The 25,761-nt window shown below is 43.9% G+C and overlaps 1 protein-coding gene across 5 annotated transcripts; it reads right to left on the reverse strand.

Moving 5' to 3' along the window:
• Positions 1-4,849: 4,849 nt before the first annotated feature.
• Positions 4,850-24,329, reverse strand: TSSC4 (tumor suppressing subtransferable candidate 4). 5 transcript variants are annotated; one of them, XM_030201207.1, is made up of 4 exons: positions 24,190-24,329; positions 23,381-23,483; positions 10,792-10,864; positions 4,850-6,969 (listed from the first exon to the last, which is right to left on the reverse strand). In XM_030201207.1, the coding sequence occupies exon 4, from the start codon at positions 6,884-6,886 to the stop codon at positions 5,864-5,866; it is 1,023 nt and encodes a 340-aa protein (XP_030057067.1). In that variant the 5' UTR covers positions 6,887-6,969; positions 10,792-10,864; positions 23,381-23,483; positions 24,190-24,329; the 3' UTR covers positions 4,850-5,863. The 5 variants fall into 5 exon arrangements, with proteins under 5 accessions (XP_030057067.1, XP_030057068.1, XP_030057069.1 ...); XM_030201208.1 differs by having other exon boundaries at positions 23,368-23,483; XM_030201209.1 differs by lacking the exon at positions 23,381-23,483.
• Positions 24,330-25,761: the final 1,432 nt, after the last annotated feature.

The raw sequence follows: 25,761 nt of genomic DNA on the forward strand, positions 1-25,761 counted from the left end.
CACTAAGCTTTAGTAAAAGGGCTCCATAGGAAAACATTTTAAACAAATAGAAGAAAATATTTTCCCACTCAAAATATATTTAAGATCTGAACTCACTGCTGGAGCATGTGGTAAAAGCAGTTAATATAGCTGGGTTTCAAAAAGGTTTGGTCAAACTCCTGGAGACAAAGTCCATAAACCATTATTAAGGCTGATTCAGGGATGGCCATGCTTATCCCTGGGAGTAAGCAGCATTGAAACTATTTTTCTGGGCTCCTGCTAGCTTCTTGTGGGCTGATTGGCCACTATTGGAAACAGAATACTGGGCCAGATGTATCTTTAATCTGACACAGTAGGGCAACTTTTATGTTCTTATGACTGCTTTGTTGACTGATAGTGGCATGGTGAATGTGTGGATTAAAGTGCTAGCCAGCCTTCTAGCTCTGCTGGTCCAGGCCCTGACCCCATGAAGCATATAAAGTATTAGCCTATTTATGGGTCCCATGATATCATCTGTTTGGTGTTTGATCCACACCAATTTTTCAAAATATGTCCAGTGGTGCAAAGGTAATCAATCATTTTCACAGTTATGCACAAGTACACAGGTTGAAATATTTCTACATGGGACTTCTGTAAAGCATTGGTATGTAAAAACATTTAAGATGAGGACACCTTCTGGGGGAAGTTCTACCAGGCATTAAGCCAGCCGAGTTAGCCATCCTGAATTATTTACAGAAGATGTTAATATTACACATGCAGGAAGCACGTCAAGGTAAAATTATGTATCATACCTGATAATTTTCTTTCCATTAAACATAGCTGATCATAGACTGGTGGTGGGTTGTGTCCATCTACCAGCAGGTGGAGATAGAGAGCAATCCTTTTGCCTCCCTATATGTGGTCATGTGCTGCCGGAAACTCCTCAGTATGTCGATATCAAAGCTCCATTCGCAGGACTCAGCTGACAGCTGTTCCAGGTTCGCTTCCGCCCACTGGCATAGATTCATGGCTTCCTTGGCTAGAGGGGCGCTCTTGGTACCTCCCTGGCGATTGACATAGGCCACAGCCGTGGCATTGTCCGACAGGACCCTTACTGAGGAACTCCAAAAGCGCCAACCGAATGGCTCTGAGTTCCAGGAGGTTGATAGACCACTTTGCCTCTGCAGGAGACCAGAGCCCCTGTGCTGTCCTTCCCAAGCAGTGGGCTCCCCAGCCCGACAAAGAGGCGTCCGTCGTGACGACAACCCACTCCGGGGTCAAAAGAGGCATCCCTGCAGACAACTTGTCTGTCTTCAGCCACCAGCTCAGCGCCTTGCGCACTGCTGGGTCCAAGGGAAGGCGCACAGTATGATTCTCCGACACCGGAGTCCAGCGCTGCAGCAGAGAGTGTTGTAGTGGTCTCATATGAGCCCTGGCCCAGGGCACTACTTCCATCGTGGCCGTCATAGAGCCCAACAGCTGCACATAGTCCCACTCCCGAAGCGGAGAGGCTACTAGGAACTGGTCCACCTGAGCCTGAAGTTTGACAATCCGATTGTCCGGCAGGAACACTCTGCCCACTTGGGTGTCGAATCGAACTCCCAGATACTCCAGGGACTGAGTCGGGCGCAGCTGGCTTTTCTCCCAGTTAATGATCCACCCCAGGGAGCTCAAAAGAGCAATCACCCGGTCTGAAGCTCTGCCGCACTCTGCATAAGAGGGGGCTCGGATCAACCAGTCGACCAGATAAGGATGGACTTGTACTCCTTCCTTGCGTAGGAAGGCCTCGATGACCACCATTACTTTGGAGAAGGTCCGCGGAGCAGTAGCCAACCCGAACGGGAGGGCTCTGAACTGGAAGTGTCGGCCCAGGACTACAAAACGCAGAAAGCGTTGATGAGGAGGCCAGATGGGAATATGCAAGTAAGCTTCCTTGATGTCCAAGGATGCCAGGAACTCCCCTGCCTTCACTGCCGCTATAACAGAGCAGAGAGTCTCCATTCGGAAGTGTCGAACTTTCAAGGCCCGATTGACCCCTTTGAGGTCAAGGATAGGCCGCACAGAACCTCCTTTCTTTGGTACCACAAAGTAAATGGAGTAACGTCCCTTGCCAAGCTGATCTTCTGGCACCGGAACTACCACACCCAGGTGGATCAGATTGTCCAACGTCTGCTGCACTGCCACAGCTTTGACCGGAGACTTGCAGGGAGAGTGCACAAACCCGTCTCTTAAGGGTCGGCAGAACTCTAGCTTGTAGCCGTCTCTGATGACTTCCAGCACCCAAGCGTCTGAAGTTACCCTGGTCCACTCGCCCAGAAACGAGGATAGGCGTCCTCCAATCTGCTCTGAGCCATGGACCAGGGCCCTGTCATTGGGTACGAGACCCTGGGGGAGGACCGGAGGACGCACCTCCGGGACGGCGGTCTCTGCGAAAGGAATGCTGCTTGGGGGAGAAGTTCCTTTTGAAGGAAGAGGGGGCAGAGGAGCCCGACTTGCCCGGGCAATACCGACGGGCTTCCTGAAACCGTCCTTTAGAGGAACCAGGGCGGGCACCACTGGCTCAAGCCCTGACCTCCGGTAACCTCTTGCCCTTAGACGTGCCAAGATCGGTCACAATCTTGTCCAGGTCGACCCCAAAGAGCAGCTTGCCTTTAAAAGGCAACTTAGCCAGGCGAGACTTAGAGGCGTGGTCAGCAGACCAATGCTTCAGCCAAAGCCAGCGCCGTGCAGAGACTGTCTGAGCCATACCTTTAGCCGAGGCTCTCAAGACATCATACAGCAAGTCTGTCAAATAGGCCAAGCCCGATTCCAGGGCCGGCCAATCAGCCCTCAAGGAAGGATCCGAGGGGGAAGCCCGCTGCACAATCGTCAGGCACGCCCTGGCCACATAGGAGCTGCAAACTGAGGCCTGCAAACTTAAAGCAGCTGCCTCGAAGGACGACTTTAAAGCCGCCTCCAATCTTCTGTCTTGGGCGTCCTTTAGGGCCGTGCCACCTTCCACCGGCAACGCCGTTTTTAGTCACCGCAGTGATTAAAGAATCCACAGTAGGCCAAAGAAAGGCCTCCCGTTCACCTTCAGGCAGAGGATAGAGGCGGGACATAGCCCTAGCCACTTTAAGGCTCGCTTCTGGGAAATCCCATTGAGCCGAAATCAAGGTGTGCATGGCTTCATGCACGTGGAAGGTTCTAAGCGGGCGCTTCGTCCCCAGCATAATGGCAGAGCCAGCAGAGGCTGAGGGAGAGACGTCCTCCGGAGTGGAAATCTTCAAAATGCTCATGGCCTGCACTAACAGGTTGGGCAAATCCTCTGAGCGAAAGATCCGCGCTGCAGAAGGGTCATCCGCTCCATCCGAGCGGGAATCCGTCTCCTCCAAGGAATCCCCAAAGGACCGTTGGGAGAACTCAGATACGCTGCCCTCATCTACATCAGAGGAGACCGAGTCCTCTAGGGCCTAGAAATCCACCCGAGGGCATTTGCTTCCGGAGGCCTCATCCCCTTTATCAGACAGGGGAGCAGGGGCAGCATTTTGCATAAGAAAAGCCTGATGCAGCAGCAAAATGAACTCAGGGGAGAAACCACCCAAACTGTGTACTTCTGCAGCCTGGGCCACAGCCCTAGACGCACCCTCAACCGGCGCTCGCAAGAGTGGGGGAGAAACATGCTGCGCATCCAAAATGGCGTCCGGCGCGAAACTCCGAGGAGCCGCGCGGGAAGAACGGCGCTTAACTTTTGCTGCTTTCTTGCCATCGCCCGAATCAAGGGCGACCATAGCATTAACGTCTCCCACCTCGAGGGCAGCCCGAGCAGAGTGGCCGGCCAAAATGGTGGGGGCGAGCAGCGGGGGATGGGCGCTTATGGCGGGAAAACCCGCCGCACCGGAGGAAGAACCGGGACACTGACCGGACTCCAAACTGACGCCCAAAAAAGGCGATTCAGGCTTTGAAACCCCTGCATCCCCGCTAGACGCGCCCACCTGGTCCGGGGAGCGATTCTTCGCGCCCTCGCCCTCCAACACCATAAGCCACGTGGAGACCGATCGGGGAACCCCCTGCCCGCTACAAAAGGTAAAAATTACCTGCTTCTCGCTCCGAGCTGTAACGAACTGGTGTCCCAGTGAGCAGCTGTAATAAACACTGATATAAACGTTGAAATAAACGCCCTTAAAGGACGTTCAAAAAAAAATTTTTTTTTTTTTAACGGAGCCAGCGGGAGGGGGGAGAAAAGGAGGGACCTGGCACCACCAGGTTTGCACTTGCTCAAGAAGAGCCCTCAACCCCAGGTACTCAACAAAACCTAAGAATTAGGCTTGGAGACCTAGCCAGAGCTGCTGCTGTGTGTGACCACCACCTGCTGAGATAGAGAACATACTGAGGAGTTTCCGGCAGCACATGACCACATATAGGGAGGCAAAAGGATTGCTCTCTATCTCCACCTGCTGGTAGATGGACACAACCCACCACCAGTCTATGGACTGATCAGCATGATGATATGGAAATTAACCTGGTTAAGTTGCAGTCCTCTATCTCACACAGGGAGTGGAAGACCCAATTCTGGAACTAAACTGGGGACCTTCTGCATGGCAGTATACTGATCAACCACTAGGTTGATAAGCCATTCTATGTTCTGAAGGCATCAGAAATCAGCTGCACTATTATACTTCAGGGAAGTTACTCATAAATGGACTAGCAGTTTCCCTTTTTGTGCTGCCTTTCACAGCTTAAAATAAATTTTTGGATTTGAATTGTGATTTTCCTCTTGCCTATTAGTAATGATTACGTAATAAATAGGAACAGTAAAGCTAGGATTCCATAACTTAAAGCAGGCAGACTTCTAACTAGGATATTTCCAGAAAGTTGAGCCACACAGGACCTGAAATCACAGAAAACTGAATACCAGGAATCAAAAGGACTTTTATTCACAAAATATTATTGGACAGACTATAGTTATTCAACCATAACATAATAAAAACCAAGCAAAAGAAAAACTGCATCTCTAAAAGGCAGTTCCCAGGAAAGATTATTCTCAGATCACTGCTAAAACCAATCAGCTGTAAATCACAGGATCAATTACTTCTACATAGCAGTCACACTTAATACGGAGTTGAGCCAAGCATCTTCTCAAGCTTGCCTTCTTGAGCTGAATTTCTTCTAATGTTTGGGCTTTTTTGAACAGGTACATCTTTTCCCCTTTTACAACATTTTTATTTTCCTAACTCTGACAGAATCAGTATTGGAATTCTGGTACGATGGATATTTACTCACAGCTACCTGGTGAATTTTTCTGTATTGTAATAGGTTCACCTTCCCCCACCGTTCCTAGTGTGGGTTACTGCACCAACTATCCTGAACCTGAGAACCACAAGCCAGGAATCATTCAGGAACTCTGTATTAGGGGTTCTAAATGTGGTGCTAATGCTTCCGACTCCCTCTCCTCCACCAGGGACTGCAAACATTGCCTCTACGGCATCTCCAGCCAACCTGAGGTGTAGAAGATCCACATCAAACTGGATCTTCCAAATTATATGTAAACAGTCTGTATCTGTACACCAGCTTCTCATTAGCTCTACATCGTAAAGAGAGGCTAAAGTGCAGGTCTCCTGTCCAGAGCTGGAATATCATCACTACATTGGTTCATGGTTTAAAATTATGAAACTGAGTTTCCATGTATATGGCAGAGAAGGGCCTCTGAACTGATCAATTTTTGTTAGGTATACAAGCAATGAGTGCTAGCTGATACAAGATAATTTACAAAGGACATATAAGGAAAGTTCAGTAACATTGAGGTGCATTTTCAAAGCACTTAGACTTACAAAGTTACATAGGAACCTACTGAACTTTGCAAGTCTATGTGCTTTAAAAATGAGCCCCATTGTGACTTTTATGCAGCTGTTAGTGGTCTTGTCTCTCAAGATGAGTCTCCTTCTTCTGGATCTGGTTTAGCTCTGATATGTTTCCTGTTCTTCTTTTTGCTGCTGTGGAATTCTGTGTCTGATATTCTCTCCTGTACTTCTTGAACGGGCTGTATCACAGCATTTGTTACCTTTGTTTTTTTAATCCCAGTGTTTTCATCCTTCAACTCATTTCCACTCCGAGACTCCAAGTGACCTGATCCTGTCTCCTCTTCCTCCTCATCTCTCCATTCATTGGCCCTCTTTGGAGACTTCCCGCTTAAGCCTCCCTTAAATCTGGATTTCCTCTCATAATCATCCTTCTTCTCTTCATTTTTTACAACTGTGCCTACCTTAGTTGGTTTTGCGAAAATGATTCTTCCAACTCCACAGCTTGAAGGGTCTTGGTTGAAAGATGGAGTGTAGCCCTCTTGACCAGCTGGGCTTTTTCCTCCTCCCTTTCTGTTCTGTAAGTCTTCAAGGAACTCCAGGGCTACCGCCCTATTGGTTTGATCACTGGACTGTGGGACTTCTTCCAGGCTGTATTTGGTCCAGCGTTCAGGATGCGCTACATAATCAGGAACTGCACGAGAAATTCTTGCTTCTGGAGGTTTGCATTCCTGTGTCACACCTCCTTGTGTACTCTTATTCAAGACAGATGCAGGGGGAAGAGGGCGCTTGAATTGCCCATCTACCACATTATCCTCGCTCAGAGAACGCACAGTCCGTTGTGCCACCCCTTCAAGGCAGTCAAATATATTCTGACTTCGTAAAGAGAAGGTTGAGCTCATTCCCTTTAGGTGGAAAGGTTGCACTGCAGATTTCTGCGTATTGCCAAGGAGGCTGGGATGTTCTACATCATTCAGTGAATGATGAACTATTTCCCCCTCTTCTTCATCTGGAGAGAATGTGTCCACTTCAGCATCATCAGGGAGGCCTACCTCTTCGGGGTCAGAATCACTCAGTGAAGCAGTGTCTAATTGGAGGGGTCTCCCATATTCTGTATCCTCAGGGGGCTCCCTCTCACCTTTGTCAGCCATCTTTCTTGTCACTAATTTTCACTTTGTGGATTGGGGCTGGCAGCAGCAAACAAGGATTTCCAAATGTCTAGAGAACTTGAAGCCTGGGAAAAAAAAAAGCGCGAGCAATTAGTACATAACCACCAAGATGTGAGCTAAACTCCAGTGCCAAAAACAAGACATCACTAAACCCACCCCCAAAACAAAAATGTAAAAGGTAGAGGAGAATCACAGACACAACCTGTAATACTTCCCAACACAGTCTCATAGCTAAAGACAAACAAAGTAGTTGTGTATTGATTTTAACCCAAATATTATTGATCTTGTCTGTCTTGACCACATTATAAGCTCCACAGAACAGGGACCATTTCTTATGTATCGCTACATGAATGTTTAATAGTAATAGCAGTATAGTTCACTGTCCTTCATAGATCTGCATTTAAAATTAGCATGAATGTCAGTCATTCTGTGAACCGTATATTTGGAAACTACATACATCCCCAGATTATATAGAGTGTGCAAATCTGGTTGTATTCTGGATTTGTGTATGTAACTTAATTAGCTTAACAAACCAATCAGTGCCGATAATTGAACTTAAGCAATTATTGACACTACTTGCCGTTAATTTAAATTTACGCACACAAATGTCTAAGCATATTCTATAAAGTGATGCACATAAATTCTAAGATGCAGATCTGAAAAGTGGGGGGTGGCCATGAATGGGTCATGGGCGTTCCTAGAATTTACGCACACTGTTACAAAATATGCCCGTTCCACACAATTTAGGCATTGGCATACCAGGTTTTCACTGGCATAAATGGCTGAAACTAAATATAGTTGCAGAAAACAGGTGTTGGGCGTATTTTATAAACCGTGCCTAAATTTAGGCGGTTTATAGAATACACCTAGGCATATTTTATTCGGCACTGATTTTTTTTAGGTGCGATATATAAAATCTAGCCCATAGTGGGTAATATTCAGCCTGTATCACTTCAAAATTTCACTGATAAAATTGTCTTTAAAATCCTCAATCTAGTTCCCAGTAAATCCTGCTGAAACTCTTGGAGAAGCGAGGGAAATAAGACTCACAAATTATGTCACACTTACTAGAAACAATAAGCCCATGTTTCACAATGGTGTCACAGTAGACATTATTTAATGAGTACTCTCTGCTGTGAGCCCAGCTTAAAATCCAGCAGCAATGCTGGTGAACTGCTGGATAGCTCTAAGGGAGGTGCGGGGGTGGGGTGGGGGAATAAATTACTCTTGCAAAGTTTTGTCTAGCATCTTCAGCCATGTGATGGCTACTACTGAAGCATAAAAAAAAGAAAATGATAAATTCATCCTGACCACATACCGCTAAGGATAAAATGGTGCACATCATCCTATATAATAATTCTCACCTCCAACAGGATGTGCTTGGGACCGTGCCTGCCGGAAGTGGTCTGCTAGGCAGGCATGCTCTGACCTCAGTGACATCAGTGACAGACAATTTGGCAAAGCAAAACAATCTGAGTGCTGGCCATTAGGACACAGGGTTGATAGGAGAGTTTTAAAAGACTGAAGGAACCGAAAGTGTTAAATGGGGGGAGGGGGGGAGTTCTGAACCACTGAAAGACATGAACATTTGGGAACAATCTGAATGCTGGCCATTAGGACACAGGGTAGATAGGAGAGTTTTAAAAGACTGAAGGAACCAAAAGTGTTTGGGGGGGGGGGGGGGGGGGGAGTTCTGAATGAATGAAAGAAATGAAAATTTACGAGAGGAACACAATCTGAATGCCGGGCATTTGTACACAGGGTAGATAGGACACTTTTTTTAAAAAATGAAGTACGTGAAAGTATTACATCTTGGGGGAGGGGTGAGGAGAAAAGCGGTGGGGTATCCGGATACTGGGCGTTAGGGCCACGGGGGTACATAAGACTTTTGAAAGCCTTAAGGAACCCAAAGTGTGGGAAGGAGGAGGAAAAGGAGGGGAGGGAACGGGGTGAGGGGCATTAGGAACAGGGGAGGGGGCCCTGTCACACACTCTCATTCTCACACACACACACTGTCACACAGACAATCTCACTCTGTCACACACCCGCACATTCGCTCTGGCTCTCTCTCTCAAACATACACACTCCCAGGAAAACCTTGCTAGCGCCCGTTTCATTCGTTCCAGAAACGGGCCTTTTTTACTAGTTAATACTAAAACCAATGATGGTAGTACTGATGCTGCTGCAGACAGTTTAGGTGAAGAAAACACCCTGGTACAGCTCTAGGCCATGGTGAATCTATTCATGGACCCAATGCAACAGGGGATAGATTATAGAAGTCAATAACATCAATGAAAAGATTAACTAGAAATTACATTCACCCCTAGCCCCCAAACATAAAAATGATAATGCAGCACTACTTTTATATCCTAACACTATGCAATACATTTTTTTAGTCATATTCCTTGCAGCTATCCCCAAAAAATTAGACCTCCAAGGATCACCACATGAACCAATTCAAACCTATGTGAGGCATTTTAACAAAAAGTGCAAAACACTGCACAATTAAAAAAAACAAAAAAGAAAAACCCAGCACGAGAAAACATTTTAAGTGACAAACTGAGCATTACCACTCACCTTGATCTTTTTATCATTTTAATATTGACCTATAGTATCTGGTCCAAACCTACTATAGAGTCTAAGGGTGTAGAATCCAGTCCAAAAATACTAACAAAATACCTTCTACCAGAGGTTCATCTTGATCAACATTTGGTACAAGGCTATAGAGCTCCAGCAACGTAAAAAGTGTCAGGAACAACCAGATTCAGTAAATGGTGAAAAATTGGCACAAAACACTATTCTATGGAGGGTGCTTTGAGCCCATTCCCCCACCCAAATTTGGGCGCTGGTATTTATGCCAGCTCAAATCTGGTGTACATGCCGGCACCCAACTCCTGGCATTCAGGCATGGGAATGGCGGCTTTCTATAATCGTGTTTCCCAAGTCCGGCCCTGGAGTTCCCCTTGCCACTCAGGTTTTCAGGATATCCACAATGAATATGCATGAATTAGATCTGCATACACTGCCTCCACTATATGCAAATCTTTCATGCATATTCATTGTGGATATCCTGAAAACCTGACTGGCAAGGAGTATTCTAGGACTGGACTTCGGAAAACACTTTTCTATAACTCCACACGCAATTTTTTGGAATGCTCCTACCACACCATTTTGAGTTGCATGCTATGGGATCTAGGCAGGCAGGGTTATAGAACAGAGCAAAGAAAGATGTGTGTGCAAAATCTAATTACTGCCAATTAACTACAATAATTGTTGACATCAATTTATTGCTAGTTAATGGCTTGTTAGCTAATTAATTAACACACATCTTTGATGTATGCGCAAATTTTGGCACCATGTATAGAATCCAGGGGTAAGTCCTTATCTTGGTTTTAGGGGGTGAAAAAGGTAGGCGGCAGCTGGTACTTTGCAATTAAGACCTGCTGGAAATAATACCTTCCTATAATATATATCAAGGGTGCAGTTGAATAGAGAAAAACTTGGTAATTTAGCACACGTATGATCTTTAGAACACTATCATACAGAAAGTTACCATTCATGCAAAACTGCACTGCAATGACCCAGGCTTAAGTCAGTTTCAGTGAATCCTAAAAGTGGATCCTGTTCTCCGTTACATAAAGCAGGGGTGGGCAACCACGGTACTCAAGGTCTACAACCCAGTAGAGTTTTCAAGATTTCCACAATGAATATGCATGAGATTGATTTGCACATACCGCTTCCATTGAATGCAAATCGATCTCATGCATATTATAGAAATCTAGAAAGCCTGTCTGGGTTGTAGCCCTCAAGGACTGTGGTTGCCCACCCCTGACAAAGGGTAGGTAGGAGGGTATACAGTGAAATGATAAGGAGCCTTGTGTACTTACTTTGTCCTGGGACTGAATAAGTTTCCCCTTCTCTGGGTCTGTTAAATCCACTAAGGATCTCAGCTCAGTCACCCTGAACACAATACATAACACACAAAAAATAGGAGAGGTGATAAGTTCACCAGAGGCATCTGAGGCACACAGAAAGTTAGAAACATATGTTATCCCATCTTACATACACAAACAAACTATCTAGGGAAAACAATGCCTTTTTGGCTCAGATGCCCAAATAAGCCAACCTCTATTTCCATTTCCCCTCCATTTCCATTTCTTTGTATTTATACCCCACATTATCCAAATACGTGTCCAGTTCAATGCAGCTTTCATTATAACCATATGGGTACAAGTAACAGTGATTATTACATGGAACTAATTACATTCGAACATAAACACAAAGTAAAGCATCTTAATAAACCTAGTAAGCTACATATTTGGAGGGGAAGAGGGATGCAGGGTTGATTGGAGAACTGTCCTTGTTAGTTGCATTAAGTGATCTGTCAAGTTGGTCAGTGTGATCAGGTTGGCGAGATGACTGTGCTGGGACCTGGTTATTGTAGTATCTGGAACCTGTATGTAGGCTATCATAGTCTCAGGTAGTTTGACACTAGAGAGATCAGGTTATGAAAGTAAGTTACATACCGAGTAGAAAGAGTATATTGCATATAGAACAGAGTGATTCTTGGACCAAAGTTTGTTTGGTTATTTGGAGTATAATTATTTAGCAAGAACTTGTTGAAGAGTTGCGTCTTGAGGGCCTTGCGGAAGTTCAGGTAGGTTGTTCATTTTATGATTGTTGGAAGGGCATTCCATTACTTTGATACTGTGTATTGAAATCCTGATATTTAAATGGTCTTGTATTTCACACCTCTGCATATAGGTAGGTGCAGTCACAGATACTTTCTTGCTCCCCGTTTGGTATTTCGTAGAGATAGGTTTCGTAGAGGTAGGTATTAGTTAGCACATGTACTCTGGGGCAATTCCACTCGGAATTTTGAAACTGATGGCGATAGGCATGAACTGGACTCCTGCCTTTACTTGGAGCTAGTGGAACGCTTGTGTATCTGTGTGTGTGTGTGGGGGGGGGGGTTGTGTGCGTTGTGTGATACTTTGAATATCAAGCGTGCTGCCATATTTTGTGCTGTTTGTAGTCTCTTTAGACACGATTCTTTACATCCTGTATATACACTATTGCAGTAGTCAATTTGGGATAACACCAGTGATTGCATCAGAAGTTGAAATGATAAGTGGAGAAAAGATTTGTCTCCTCAATTTCCAGAGTGTTCGGAAAACTTTGGTGATTACCGCTGATGTCTGTTGTTTGAGTGTCACGTGCGGTCTATTAGGATACCCAGTATTTTCAGGTTCTTTCCCGGGGGTATTTGTCTATTTTGTAGGTCTTGTTTGTTGATCGAGCAGTGTAGGTTTGTTATTAATAGGAACTTGGGTCTTCTTTTTGTTTAGTTTTAATTTGAATATAGGAGGCCTAAGTTTCTAAAATATCCAGCCCCGACTGGATTTAATTTCTTATTCCCATGTCTCCTGTGAAAGAAATTTGGATCATTATGTCATCTGCATAAATGTATGCTTTGAAGCCGTTAGTATCAAGTTTCTTGCCTAATGGAGCCATTAGAATAATGGAGAGGATGGGGGATAGTGGTGATCCCTGAGGTACTCAACACATCAGGGACTATGTGGAGATGTTCATTGACTTCTAGACGTGGTAGGATCTGGTTCTGAGAAAACCCTCAAACTATTTCTGCACTGTTTTAGGACCTTGCAGGTACTTGTAATCTGGATTGGCCACTGTTGGAAACAGGATGCTGGGCTTGATGGACATTTGGTCTGTCCCAGTATGGCAATACTTGTGCACATATGACATCCATCAGATATAGCATTATGTCATGGTCCACCATGTCAAAAAAACAAGATTAAGACAGATCTGCCCAGGCTTAGTTCTGTTTTTACTTCACTCACAAAAGGACATAAGGCCAGATTCAGTGCTATTCAGTCTGAATCCAGATTGTGATTTATGGAGCACAAAGTGATGGTCCAAGGAGGGGGATGGATGCCACTGGTGTGTAGTTAGTGTTTTTGAGAAGTGGAGTTAATATTATGTTTCCTTTGCTGCTAGGGAAAAGCCTCCTGTCTGGGAGAAAGGCAGGGTGTTTTGTTAGTAGCTCCACGTACCAGTCAGGTGGTGTTTTTAGAATGGTATCAGGACATTCATCGAATATACAGTGTGATCCAGTATCTCATGTCTTGATGGTGGTTGAAAGGAAGATCCATATTCTGTCTGCTCTCGTGTTCTGTTAGTGTCTATATAGTCTTCACTAGGGGATGTGGGGGTGTGTCAGGTTAGATCTGGTATTTTCAAATTTTTTGTTCAAAGTATGTGTGGCCAGGACAGTTGCAGTTGGAAGGTCTTTCACTGTGGATATTACCGCTCGGATATCGAACAATTTGTTTACCAAGTTATGCGTTAGATTGTTCTGTTCCAATGTATAGTTCGTAGTAGTTCCTCCTGGTTTGTTTAATGATTTTGTTGTAGGATCTTAGTTCTTCTCCAGTACTCTTGTTTTGTCATTGTATCCTTGATCCATTTTCTTTCTAATTTATGGCACAATCATTTGGTATTTAGTATTTACTGGTTGATCCATAGTGTTGTTCAGTTTGAGGTTCTCTTCCTGAGTTTTTCGGGTGCAATCTTGTCCAGCATAGTCCTACTAGTTAGATCCCATGTTCTCATGAATTCCTTTGATTCTGGGTTGAGTATTTCTATGGATTCTTTACTTATGTCCCAGAAAGTGACTGCACTGATTTTGACCCTAGTTTGTTTGTCTCCATGGTCAGACCAAGGTATTTGTGCTCTGCTGCTATCTTCCACACATATGTCATTGTGGTCTGACAGTCTGAATGCGAAGAGATCTAGGAGGTGCCCCCTGTAGTACATTGGTTTGCTCTCACATATTTTGAAATTCCAGGCATCTAAGAAGTCTAAAACTTGTTTAGTGTCACAGTCTGCTTGATTGTCTAGGTGAATATTAATGTCTCTTAGTAGTAATACATTCGAATGTGAGGTGCAGATGTTGGAGATGAAGTCCATGAAGTCTTTTTATGTTTTTTTGCCAGCAACCAGATGGGTGGTAGAATAGGATACTACAGAGCTGTCCTTGGCATGATGTATCTTGAATGGTGCATGCTACGATCTCCAAGACGGGTGTATTATGTTCAGATATTATTTTGATGTTGATTTGTATATAATTGCTACCCCACTGTAAGATACAGAGCGGGTTTTGGGCATGACTGGAGCAATAATACAGCAAGAGAGGAGGTATAAGTGCAACATAAGAGGTGATTATTTACAGAACAAGTAGTCTCGGTCCTGTTACCTCACAGGGCCAGGTCACAGCAAGGCTAGTCATCTGTGGTTCAGCAGCAGCCATAAGCCATCCTCTAGAGACAGCTTAAACACAGTCTGCGGCTGCCGGGTTGCCACGCCTCAAACACAGTCCTTCACTTCTAAGCCGGGAGTCAGCTTTAAACTCAAGCCTGACCTCAGACACTCTGTCAGTTAAGCAGCACCAGCGGTTCAGTAATCTTGCACAGTTTAGCAAAACAGTACCCATGTCCCCATACTTTTATATAGTACAGTTCCCCAGTTTCCACACAACTACTGGCTTGTCCCAGCTTTACAGCATTCACATGCCCTCCTAGCTTACCCCAGCCACACAGCATAACTTGTACTCAATCTTACAGTAATTCTCAGCCAAATCACCATAGCTCACAATACAGACAGGCAGGTCACACTCTGAGCTCCTGTTCTTCCTCCTCTGGGTCTCTATATTGGGACCTTCCTCCTCGTGAGACTTCTCTTGCCAAGATCTCTGTATTGGGATCTTGCTCCTCATGGGGCCTCTCTCATCTTGCTCTCTCATTTTAACTTCCTGTATTCTAAAGCCACTGCCTTTGGGCCAGCCAGCCTCATTTCCCCATAATAGACTGGATCTTGCCCTAGTAGTTCTGCAGTTCAGCCAGGGACACAGCAGGTTCAATGCCCCCTGCTGTCAGATGGCTGAACTGCCATTCCTTGAAGGGAAAAGCACCAGGGACACACGCATCAAGTACCTCACCCCCACCTTTTTATTTAGGTTTCTTGTCAAGTCTATCAATTTGAAACCTGGAGGGCATATGTCATTTACTGCTGGTCATTGCTGCATAGTCATTTCTCTGTGATGAAGAGTAAGCCTAATTGTTCCTCCTCTATCCATGATCTCACAATTTCTGACTTGTTTGCTATTGAGCGTCCATTCGTATACACTATTGGTACTGGGATGTATGAGTTGGGGTGCTTGGGTCGCCGGCTATGGAAGGTCTGGATCAGCAAGGATGCTCAGCACACTGTAGTGCCACCTCCCTAGTCGGCAGCCATACTCAAAACTCCAGATTAGATTATATCAGAAGCTTATTGTGGAAAACTTCTCTTGCTTGGATTTTTTCCTTAATTAAATTAGAGACTGTAATACTGTAATTTAGTGTGAGTATTGCAAGAATATATTAGTCGTGGGAATCACTAAATAAGCTTATGAAATGCATCAGAAAAATCATTCACGCTATATTTACTAAGTATATGACACTACCACATAATTGTCGGACAATAAACAGAAATAAATATGCACCGGGCATACTGAAGGATTTTTCAGAGGATGAGACCGATGTATCCTGGTTGGAAGTAACAAAATCAGTATGTGCTCTTATTATAATGAAATAGAGTTGTCACATTGAAGTCTTGTTTGAATGCTGACCCATTGCTGCCTTGATTTACTTCAACTTACAAATCATATTCTCTATTTATAGCCTATAAGTTACTCCTGGTGGAATTCTCCGCATAAAAAAAATTCTGCACACAAAATTTTAAAATTCTGCAACTCTTTTTGTCACAATAACGCAATAAAACTACTATCCTTGAGCCATAATTAATTAAAATGCAATAGCAAAACAAAAGTGTAATTTCTCAAATATACAGGATTTTTAAGGCTTTAGGGCATAATTCCCCTAAGAACACCCATCATACACATCATAACTTATTGGGGCTCTTACTTTATCAATCTGTAGAGCCTGAGGAAAGCTTGGAGTTGCTAATTCTTGCAGTAACAATGGCGGTAATTTCACAAAGTTTACAGCAAACAGGAAGGAAACCTCTACAGAGAAGCAAGTGTCAGGTCTCAAAGCAGCAACTAGGTTTGTGAGCCCTTGAGCCGCTGCCAAGGAGCGGCAGTGGCAGGCAAAACCACCCCAACCAGCACTGGGCTAACACACACACAAAGCAGGGACTGCAGACAGGGGTAAGCAAAGCAGGAACACACTGGACAATAACACTTGGACTGGAACACAGGACTGGAGCAAGGCTTCACCTGCACTTGACCACCCTTCCCCAGGAGTTGAGCCCCTGGGTGTAGGCAGCCGGCAGGACTTACCGGACTGGGCAGGAACTGGATACCAGCAGGAAACACACAAGAGTCAAGACTACAAACTGCCAGGCAGCCACTAAGACAGAAACACAGACAGGAGGGAGTCAGGACTAAAAGCTGCCAAGCAGCCACTAATAAACAACACAGACACAAGACAAAGAAATGCAGACCAGAAACAAGACTAGGAACTAAACAATAAAACCAAAGCTAACTACACACAAACAAACAAGAACCAGGCAAGAACTCGGAATAAAACTGGACTAGGCAGAAGTGGACAGAGCACACCCACATACCAGGGACCTTAGACGATGCAAAGGCAAACTCAGAAGGTTTCCAGGTGGTAATAAACACTCAGCTGCAGCAATCATGAGGCAGCTACGGGTGAGGCTAGCTGCCAAACTTCAAACCAAGTCTGGAGGGCTGGAATATCTGGATCGGACCGGACCAGAAAGAAAGTCTGGATAGTCTATCGCAGCCACCGGTTCTGGCCACCAGAGGGCAAGAGGAACACAAACCAAAACACAGGCAGAAAGCATACTGATGCACAGAGAGGCTTAACACACACAGGTGCAGTATAGTGGAGTAATCAGAGCCATGCTGGAAGCAGCCAGCACGCAGTGACAGAGACAGAACTAACTCAGGAAGAACAGACAGAAGCCAGCTCAGAAGCTGACAGCCGGAAATAAGGTGAGTCTGAGAGGGGTCACGACCACAATCGTGACAGCAAGTCAAACCAGGAGAGAGAGTACAGCTTGACCAAATGAGGGGCCAACTCAGGAGATGTTGCTGGACAAATCCTTTATTCAAAGCACTGGGAGAAGGACTCGATACGGGCCGTGTTTCAGCAGATGGAGCCACCTGCCTCATGGGTCACAACAATAATCTGTATTAGTGCTCTGCAGGCATCAAATATCCTGCTGATATTATAGTGTCTACCAGCATTTCTGCACCAGTCACATAACTAGCGGCTCTAGCTTAGCTCAGCAACATCTAAGTTGCCTCATCATTTGGTCAACCTCTACTCTCTCCTGGTTTGGAGTCCTTTCACGAAGTCAGTGGATGCTGGTGGCAGCTCAGATCTTCTCTCAGGCTCCATGAATTGATAAATAAAAATCCAGAAAAACCAGAAGCCCTAATCCCCATGCTCTCTGGTCGCCCCACTCTACAACACACATAATACTCCCTGTTCATGCTCAGCTTGTGTCCTCACCAGTATTTTCCCAGTCCGGTAGTAGGGTTGCCAAGACAGGCAATCATCCCCACAAGCCAGCCTATTCTCCCCATCCCATTACCAATCATATAGCCAGAAACTAATCTGTGACCCAAAACCAGTCATCCAGCCTCAACTCTCCTTCCTCAAATAACCTGCCTGCTCTCCCACTCAAGAAGTCTGTAAGCCTGGCTTCCTTCCCACACCTTCTGATAAGCACGTAGCCAGTTTGCTCAAAGGCCCCTGACTAAAGAAGCAGACAGTTCCTAGTCAAAGCAGCCAACTGCCAGGATCAAAATATAAAAGCCTCAGAGCTTCTCATCTGCTTTCCTCTCACTGCAGCGTGTTCTTTTTAGTGCTCTCACTGGGTAACTGTATTCTCCAGCTGAGCTCTCCTTTCATTCTCATGAGAATAGCGGGAGACTACAAGCACTGCAAGACTCAAACAAACTGAGAGCCATGCTGTGCCTGAATCCAAGTTGTTCCCTGCACTAAAAAGATGACGCTGCAGAAAGAGGCAATTGTGGAAAGCAGAAAAATGAACTGGTGAGGAGCCCTGTAGCTTTTATGTTCTTTGATCCCAGCAGCTGGCCAAATTCTGCACATAACTCCAAAATTCTGCCAGAAGGGGGAATTCTGTGCAAATTCTGCGTCGCGCAGAATTCCACCAAAAGTAAGTTCCTGACTACACAGGGTTGGATTGGGCTTTTACTTGGGAGACCACTAAAAGGAATGCAAACCAACAGACATTTTAGCGCTGCTTACTAAACAGGGCCCCTAGTCACTTGGACAGTTTATCAAGTATTAAAAAGGTCCATGCTGCTCCAATCAAAGGATTTACTCATTGTCTCTTCTGTTGTCCATCAACCACATTACTGTGTGGCTGTTGTCCAAGTTATTCTTTATTGTTTTAACTAAAGACAATGGTTAAAAATCACTTTTTCTTTTTTTTTTTTAGTCTAGATGAGATATACTTCTTTAGATGTCTCAATAGACACGATTATTGTTCTTCTCTTGATGGTCTCTTTGTAATTTATAAGATTTGTTTTCCCTGATGAAAATGAATACACAAAGAGCTAGATTCTGTAAATGACACCCACTGTAAATGACACCCAAATACAGGTACCAAGTGTAAATTCTGTAAGGCAGTTCCATGTTGAACTGTCTTTATAGAATATTAGCTTCAGTCATTTTTGTGCCTAACTTTAGGCTGGTGTAAATGCTCAAGCCTAACGACTGTTGGTTAGGTGCAGAACTGGAAGTATTCTGTAATTCCAGCCCAAATCCTGGGAATCTCCTAGACCTGCCCATGCTCCTCCCCTTCCCATGCCCCTTTTGGAATCACAGGTTACAAAATAGGCATGATCACAGATTTGCATGTAACCAGTAATTAGTGTCAATCAGTGCTTATTAAGGTCAATTATTATCACAAATTTATCCAATTACTCTAAGTGCAGATCTGTAATCTGCACCCAAAACTATACATCTAACTTCGAGTGACCTATACAGAATTTGGGAGGAAAGGTTTATAAACCAGCTCTGAACTTAAACTGAAGAGCTGTCTAACCAAATGCCTTTAAACCAAACATATTTATTTTCAACAGATGTATACATCACCCTTGCGCTGTATTTGTTTATTAAAAAATCTTCCATAGGTGAGTAGTCCGATTTTGAAAATTTTTAATGAAACATCTTCAACTAATCATTAGAAAATCTTAAAACATCTTCATTCATATAATCTTCATTAAATTTCAACATAAATCAAACTCACGCCAACATGGACCATGTTTCGCCACACTGCGCTGGGGCTAGGGTCTAAACTAAAAATAAAATATGCAATATCAGTAAGTTAAACCCCTCCAAATATACAAAACTACAAACAAGACAACCCACCTACCTCAACTAAAATGCCATACAACTTTGGAGTCTTCTTCAGTAATTATGCATGAACGTCAATAACATCACACTCTTTAAATCCATTTTCTGACAGGATCCCACAATATGGAACTCCTCCCACTCAACAATCCACATTACAACAATGAAGCCCAATCAATTTCCAAAATAAATCCCACTGGAGTCATATTATATTACATTACAACCCTAAGGGTAAAGTAAACTTGCCACGTCCAAAGCTATAATCACAACTCAGAGCACACCACATTCCTACATAAGTGTGCTGATGGATTTAGAATGTGCTAAATGATAAGATACCTATTATATTGCTATGGGCATCTTTATATTATATATATACACATGCATACACACACACACTGCACTCCATTTAAGTGCACGTCGGATAAGCGCATGCTCTGTTTAATTGTATGCTGTACTTCGGTCCTATTTTTGGCGCCATCAATTTCTATGGGGACAATTTCTATGGGGACACCACTGATAAATGCAAGATTCGCTTATATGCGTGGTTTAAGACCACTCCTCTGCAGGAAAGAAGCCACATAAGCGCGCGCACAGAATTTGTTAGCCAATTGGCACGTGACAAAGGGCCGGTAAATTTGAAATCTCACTTAACTGCCACAGACAGAATAAGCGAAAGAAAGTTGTTAGAGTGTACACTGGAGTCGTCGTCATCGCGCAACCGTAAGACTTTAACATTGGCTGAACGAATAGAAGTTCTTAAAAAATAAGAAAACAAAGTCAAGCACCTATTGCTAAAGAATATGGTGTCAATCTCAGTCAAATTTCATGTATCTTGAAGCAGAAAGATCAGCTTCTGGAAGACTGGCAAAACAATACAAATCCACACAGGAAACGAAAACGGGCAGGAAAACTGAGGATGTAGAAGATGCTCTTCTTCCGTGGTTTTCTCAAGGCAGGAGCAGACAGTTTCCTGTCAGTGGTCCACTGCTTATGGAGAAAGCTAATCAGCTAGCTGAAAGTCTTGGACTAACTGAATTCAAAGCCACTGTTGGATGGTTGGAAAGATGGAAGGAGAGGAACAACATAAAATTCAAGAAACAGCATGGTGAAAAACAAGACGCTGATGACTTTGGTGCTGAAAATTGGGTTGTTTCAGTTCTTCCTACCATCTTGAACGAGGTTGCCCCTCGTGACATTTTCAATGCTGACGAAAATGGTCTCTACTGGCGAGCGATTCCTCATGGAACACTTGCATTCAAACAAGCCGAAACTACAGGAAGTAAAACGTTGAACGACTGACGATCCTCCTTTGCTGCACTATGGATGGGAGTGAGAAGTTGGAACCACTCGTCATTGGAAAAAGCAAACAGCCCCGTTGCTTCAAGAATGTTAAGCGACTTCCAGTGTCATACGAGGCTAAAGCAAATTCATGGGTGACTGGGGAAATTTGGAAGCAGTGGCTAAAGAAGTTAGACACTAGAATGCGGGCACAAAAGCATCAGATTTTGTTGCTTTGTGATAATTGTGCTGCACACGTCAAGGTGGTCTTCCTGCCATCAAACACTACCTCTCTGATCCAACCTATGGATCAGGGCATAATAGCCAATTTCAAAAAACATTATCGGGCTCTTCTGCTACGTTGTCTGATGAGCGTTATGGATCACCAGACTGGCAAAGATAAACGTGATGTTGAAATGGCTTGTAATCTATCACTGTTGGATTCCCTACATATGCAGAAAGAAGCCTGGAATCGTGTTGCACAGGCAACCATTGTGAACTGATACAAGCAGGCAAGCTTTGTTAAGGATGTGGAGAGGGACAAAACAGATGCAGCTGTTGCAAACGTGTCAGATGAACAGACTATTGACATCCTAGCCGGTGTTACTGAAGAGGAGTTTCATCACTACATAGCTGTTGATTACGATCTACAAACAGCTGATAACACTGATGTCAAGATATGCGCCTACACGCAGGCAACAATGGCTGATGATGAAACAGATGATGAAATGAGCAGCAAGGCACATGCTGACGAAATTCAACAACCTCCTGTCACTTTTGCGAGAGCGCTGGAGAGGCTCAACACTGTGCAGGCCTATCTGGAGGCCACTGGATGTCGGTGCTATGACAGTTTTTACTGTCTGGCAGACGTAGTCTATGGAACTCACAGACACAATAGTGTACAGAGGACTATCACTGATTACTTCAAGTAAGCCTAACGTCAGTAAACGGAGACTGTATACTGTACGTATAATAAACAGTACTGTACATATGTTTATCAGATGTCAAGTTTCTTTGGGTCACAACAGTTAAGTGCACGCTCCGGTTAACTGCTTGTATTTCTTTGGTCCCAGACCCTTGCACTTAAGCGGACTGCACTGTGTGTGTGTGTGTGTATATATATATATATATATATATATATATATATATATATATATATACATACACACACACACATATATATCAAAGTATCTGAGCTTTTGAGGCCATGAGTTCCTTATAATATTCCAGTTTCTGTGTGACCATGAGTATACAAGCTGAAGCAAAAGAGGCTAGTACTTTCTGTTCAACCAGTTAGTTTGGTGTTATACTGAAAACAAAATTCCTCAAAATACTCAAATGAGAGTGGTCTTAAGAGAGATGACAGACCGATGTCTTCTCCCAAGCAAATATATTCATGCTACTGTCTATTTAGAACAATCCTTGAACACAAACAACCTTTCATTTAGCTTAAAAATGGCAAAAGCAAATGTTTGTCAGGTTACAAAATAAATATCCCTAGCTGCAAAACTATCATGAAAATAATTTTTGAATTTTTTGCCTGCCTACATAAATCATGATTCAACTTTGATATGCCACCTGTCAAGTGGGCATTACTATCTGTTATTAGTCAGATAATTTTTTTTTTTGCGCAGAACAGATCTTTGTTTTACTGAATTTTACAACAGAAAGAAGTGGACCTTCCACAACCCTCACACTTTGGATAGGTATGTTGAACACAGGTTCTGTGAGAGATGAGACTATATTGATTCATGACTTTATTCCACAATCTGCTGTTAATTTCCTGGAGATCAGTGAAACATGGCTCACTGTTGCAGATATTTCTTTGGCCAACAGTGCTGTCCCTTTGGCTAGTCCTGGGATTGGGCCTGTAGGGAGGTTAAGCGTGGTGATGGGGTTTTGCTTGTACATCAAGTGGGCCATAATCTTCATTAGATATGTGAATGTAATATAGACATGGCAAATATACTTGTTTTAGGTAATGCTTCCTTTTCTGTTTGATTGGTCTATTGGCCACCTCATATGCTGCACAGTGATTGTTCACAAAACAAAAAAACAAAACTACACGCCCCTCAATGCTACACTGGAAACAGTGGAGATGACCAACAGAACAAAACACCAGTGGTGCAAAGATAATGGTCTTCTACTGGACTTGACACAAGCCGTACTTCAGCTGATTGGCCTGTATCGGGAATCTCAAGCCAACAGATGTCGGTACTCTAAATACGTGTGGAATCCAGATCAGCTGAGAAATTATGGGGTATATATTATTGATCAATCAATATTTAGTTTCCCAATGTGCAAGAAGAAAAAAAATGTAGAAAATTACCACATCCACTTCATAATGATATATCATATCAACTGCTGCAAGGGCTGTGGGGGAAGCTGACCTCTGCTTAGAGTCTTTGGAGAGAACCAGTGGAACTAATGTACATACATGTTGCTTCTTCTTGTTGCAATACCTGCTAGCATCTTACAGAGGAGTGATCAAATAAGCTTTGACTCCCGAGGCAGGCATTGCATGTTGAAACACGCCTCTGTGTCGAGTCCTGGTTTAACTTGATGTTCGAATAAAGGTTGACTTTTGTGTTTACCTTTGGAGTTTCCTTTTGAATTTGTCTTGGAAGGCTGTTTGATGTCCCTACTTTGATATTTTTGTACAGAAATAAAAGCCAGGCCAAACAGTCTGTAACCTCTCCAGTAACAGGATATTTATCATGTCAACATGAGTGTTCAAAAACTCACCCATCAAACTTACAAGCACTTTGTAGTTGTCTGAATGTCTTGCAACTCAGACAAGATGGCAGCTCTTTGTGTGGCGATACGGTCCTCTTCCATGTTGCTGAAGTTATATAGTATACCTGCACAAAACCCAGAAGCACCAAACTGACTGTTCACTCTCAATGTAAAAAAAATTAAAAAAAAAAAACTGCATGCCCTGCACAGTACCGTATGTACGAAGAAGAAGATGACCCAAAGCACACACTAGGCCACCATCAGGACGAATTGATATGACAGTTACATCAGGAATACAATACATGAGAACTCTCAGCAAATCTGCATAGATTGCCGGATCTCAGGAAATACCAAAATCTCCAGGTATCAGGCAAAAAAGGAAGAGAATACTGATAGACTTGGTGGGCTAGGGAGCAACAGCCCGTAGAACAGCTGTGGATGGGCAGAAGAAGAGCGGCGGGAAAGGGTGGGGGGGGGGGTATAAAGTTCATATCCAAGAAGCAAGCGTATTAAGCATCTTAGGAAAATATTCAGCCTTGTGCCTCTCAATTTTTGCCTAAGGACATCTCAGTGAGGTTTGATAATTAAACTCCAACGCCACCCTTCTGAGAACAATCCTATAGAAATGCATAACATTATACTTTTATATATTAAGCTCTGTTTGAAATAATACTATTATTATAATAACAAAGATAAAGGCAGATGCATTCGACTGTAATACCCACACGCATATCGGGGGATCGGCCTCCCCTCCCCATGATCTACCAGCTTTCCCTCTCTCCTTGTCCGCGATACAGCACCTCTTCCTCAACCCCCCCGTCCCCGTCATACCTGAGATCACCCACTAACAATCCCACGCTTTCCTTCTCCGGTGTCCCAACATCCCATCCCTTAAGATATATACAACTTCTGTTCTCTCGATCTTCTGCATTCATCCCGCCTTGCCGGAAACAGGAAGTTGCGTAGGAGAAGACTGGCGCGGCGGCGGCGGCGCACAGGTCAGGCGTCGGTGGTTGACGGATGCAGTAGCGCTCTAAAGTATACAGGACACCAGTTTAGCTGCTTTACGGGAAACCTGTGGGGAAATGCGCTTTTGTACTAGCCATAGTTCGAGGACGATGAGCCGTGTCATGAGGGATCTGTATTTTCACAGTATTAAAAAAAATACAAGCTACTTATCCTCTTGCTCTCCTTTGCTTCTCCCATATGAGATCTGTACTAGAGAATGGCCCCGTAGCTCATGTCTTCATCTGCAGAAGCCTCAAACACTTATGATTTTGTATTTAAATCTTTTTATTACGGAATAGTCCGTGCAACTGTTTATAAAAACCGGAATAGCCAGCCCCCCCCCCCCCCCCCCCCCCACACACACACACACACACACACACACACACACACACACTGGAATACACTTCCTGAAAGGCTCTGTGCAACACAAGACTATCTCTACTTCAGAAACCAGGCCTTTAATGGAAGAAATAACTAACTTGTTAGTCTCACTCACACACAGAAGGAGCGACTTGGTCTGCACATACTACAGCAGGATACGTTTATCCACTTCTACCCTAGCTGAGATAATATTTTACCATCTCGCTGACCTCATGTGCAACACTCTTTAAATTAGTCACCTTACTTTATAACACTTCTTACTCTCTTACCTATCTATATGTTCCATCTTTGCTTTACCCTTCAGTATCAATTAAAATGTTTTATTACTTATTGTGTTGTCATTGTAAATAGTATACTATGCTCACATTTGATCTATTCTTATACACTGAATTCCTTCAAAAGGCAGTAAATAAATCCATAATAAATACAATTTTTTTTTTTTTGTTACATTTGTACCCCGCGCTTTCCCACTCATAGCAGGCTCACATGGGGCAATGGAGGGTTGTGACTTGCCCAGAATCACAAGGAGCTGCCTGTGCCTGAAGTGGGAATCAAACTCAGTTCCCCAGGACCAATGCCCACCACCCTAACCACTAGGCCACTCCTACAAATAGATAGAAAACAGTAACAACAAGCAGCTATAATAACCCCACTACCACCTTCTACCCTTCCAACCCCAACAATAGCTGACTTCTACTATCCCCAGAGCACCCTGTTAAAATGTACAGGGGTACAAAATATAACCCACTCTGTATACGCTACTGGGGGAGGAATATGCCCTACAACTCAGAATTCAGTCTTGCTCGCCTGTCTTCCACAATTCTTCCTTCAATAGAAAATGCCTTCTCAGGTCTGCTGGTAGCAGGAATGCACTGGATCCCCCATGCAAGTTTTGTCAGTTGTGGCTAGCAATTTTGATTGTTTTTCCAACCAATGAAAACATAAGTACATAGGTGTTGCCACACTGGGCCACACCAAAGGTTCATCTAGCCCACCATGTTGTTTCCAACAGTG

The sequence above is a fragment of the Microcaecilia unicolor genome, chromosome 4 (genome assembly GCF_901765095.1).
Source record: "Microcaecilia unicolor chromosome 4, aMicUni1.1, whole genome shotgun sequence".
Lineage (NCBI taxonomy): Eukaryota > Metazoa > Chordata > Amphibia > Gymnophiona > Siphonopidae > Microcaecilia > Microcaecilia unicolor.